Below are 1,331 nucleotides of genomic sequence, written 5' to 3' on the forward strand. Positions count from 1 at the left end.
AAACTTTTCTTCCAAATCAGAAAGTTCCCTTTTCTTTTAATTTTTGTAAAGTAAAAATCAAACTATCATGATTTGGAATACTTTGACGGATTGTTTATGATACGTCCCTACTATTATTTTACGGGTTCCACCCTGGAATATTTGAACCAATGAAATGAAAAAATATTACAGCTAATCACAAAGAAAGGATTTGAATCAATGAGCAATTAGACAAGGAAAACCAATATGAAAAAGACTGAACGGCCCAATAAAAAGAAAACCAATACGACAAAGATTTGACGGACCAATAAAATAGCGGGTTAGCGACCAATAAATGAACAGAGGGACCGAAGGGGAACATCCCCAAAGTAAATATTTAAAAGAAAAAGCAAATAAAAAAAATGAAAAAATTCACTGTCAAATTGGTGACGTCACGGATCAAACACTAAAAGAGGTCAAAGGTTACGCAATGAATTGTTATGTAATTAAAAATTTGGACCAATGAAATGAAAAAAATTTTAGCTAATCAAAGCAGAACAATTTTAATCAATGAAAAGTTTAGGCGATAGAACCAATGCTATTACTCCGTAACTATGCAATGAGAAGCGATCCAATGAAAACTCGATGTTTTGCCAACGAATAGAACATTAGCACTGAAAATTTTACCAAGAGAGACTATCCTTTTGGATTTATTCACCAGGTACAAAAATGACGCAGACTTTGCTCTGCAAGCCAAAATAATAATTCCTCTAGCCTCTGTTCCAATAGACGGTTTAGAGCAGGTCGTAGACAACTTAGCAGGGCATATTCCAGACGAACTTCAACTACTACTCGACTGGTTTGAAGACAGTTACGTGGTCGTCAAAATCGTCGAGGTGGTGTAAGACGTCCATCAATGTTTCCAGTTGAGATGTGGTCAATGCATCGCTGAGTTGCCGTTGAAGACAATCGCATCAACAACTACGCAGAAGCTGCTCACCGCAGGTTGAAGGCGGAATTAGGCATGGCACATGCGACTATTTGGAAACTGATTGAAAGCTTGCGTAAGGTGCAGCACGCCGGGGATTTATTTTATGAACAACTGGTGGCCGGTCATCAGCCACCACAGAAGCTGAAAAAATTACGGGACGCTGATGAACGTATAGCTGAAATTGTGAGCAAGTATAACGACAGAGACGTTATCACGTACCTTCAGGGCATAACGCACAACTACGACAGAATGGAATAACTCACTTATTGTCTAATTAAATAATGAAGCAAATAAATGTTATTACAAGTTTTTTGTTTTACTTTGTTGAGTTGAGACTTTGAAAAATTCACTGTAAACTTTAAAAATTCACCTGACAGATCAA

The 1,331-nt window shown here is 37.1% G+C and overlaps 1 protein-coding gene across 1 annotated transcript; it reads left to right on the forward strand.

The window, feature by feature from the left end:
• Nucleotides 1–313: 313 nt before the first annotated feature.
• Nucleotides 314–968, forward strand: Tsp_12148 (conserved hypothetical protein). The gene is made up of 4 exons (XM_003378706.1): nt 314–460; nt 542–605; nt 733–857; nt 885–968. The coding sequence occupies exons 1-4, from the start codon at nt 314–316 to the stop codon at nt 966–968; spliced, it is 420 nt and encodes a 139-aa protein (XP_003378754.1).
• Nucleotides 969–1,331: the final 363 nt, after the last annotated feature.

Source organism: Trichinella spiralis (genome assembly GCF_000181795.1).
Source record: "Trichinella spiralis strain ISS 195 chromosome Unknown Scfld3, whole genome shotgun sequence".
Classification (NCBI taxonomy): Eukaryota; Metazoa; Nematoda; class Enoplea; order Trichinellida; family Trichinellidae; genus Trichinella; species Trichinella spiralis.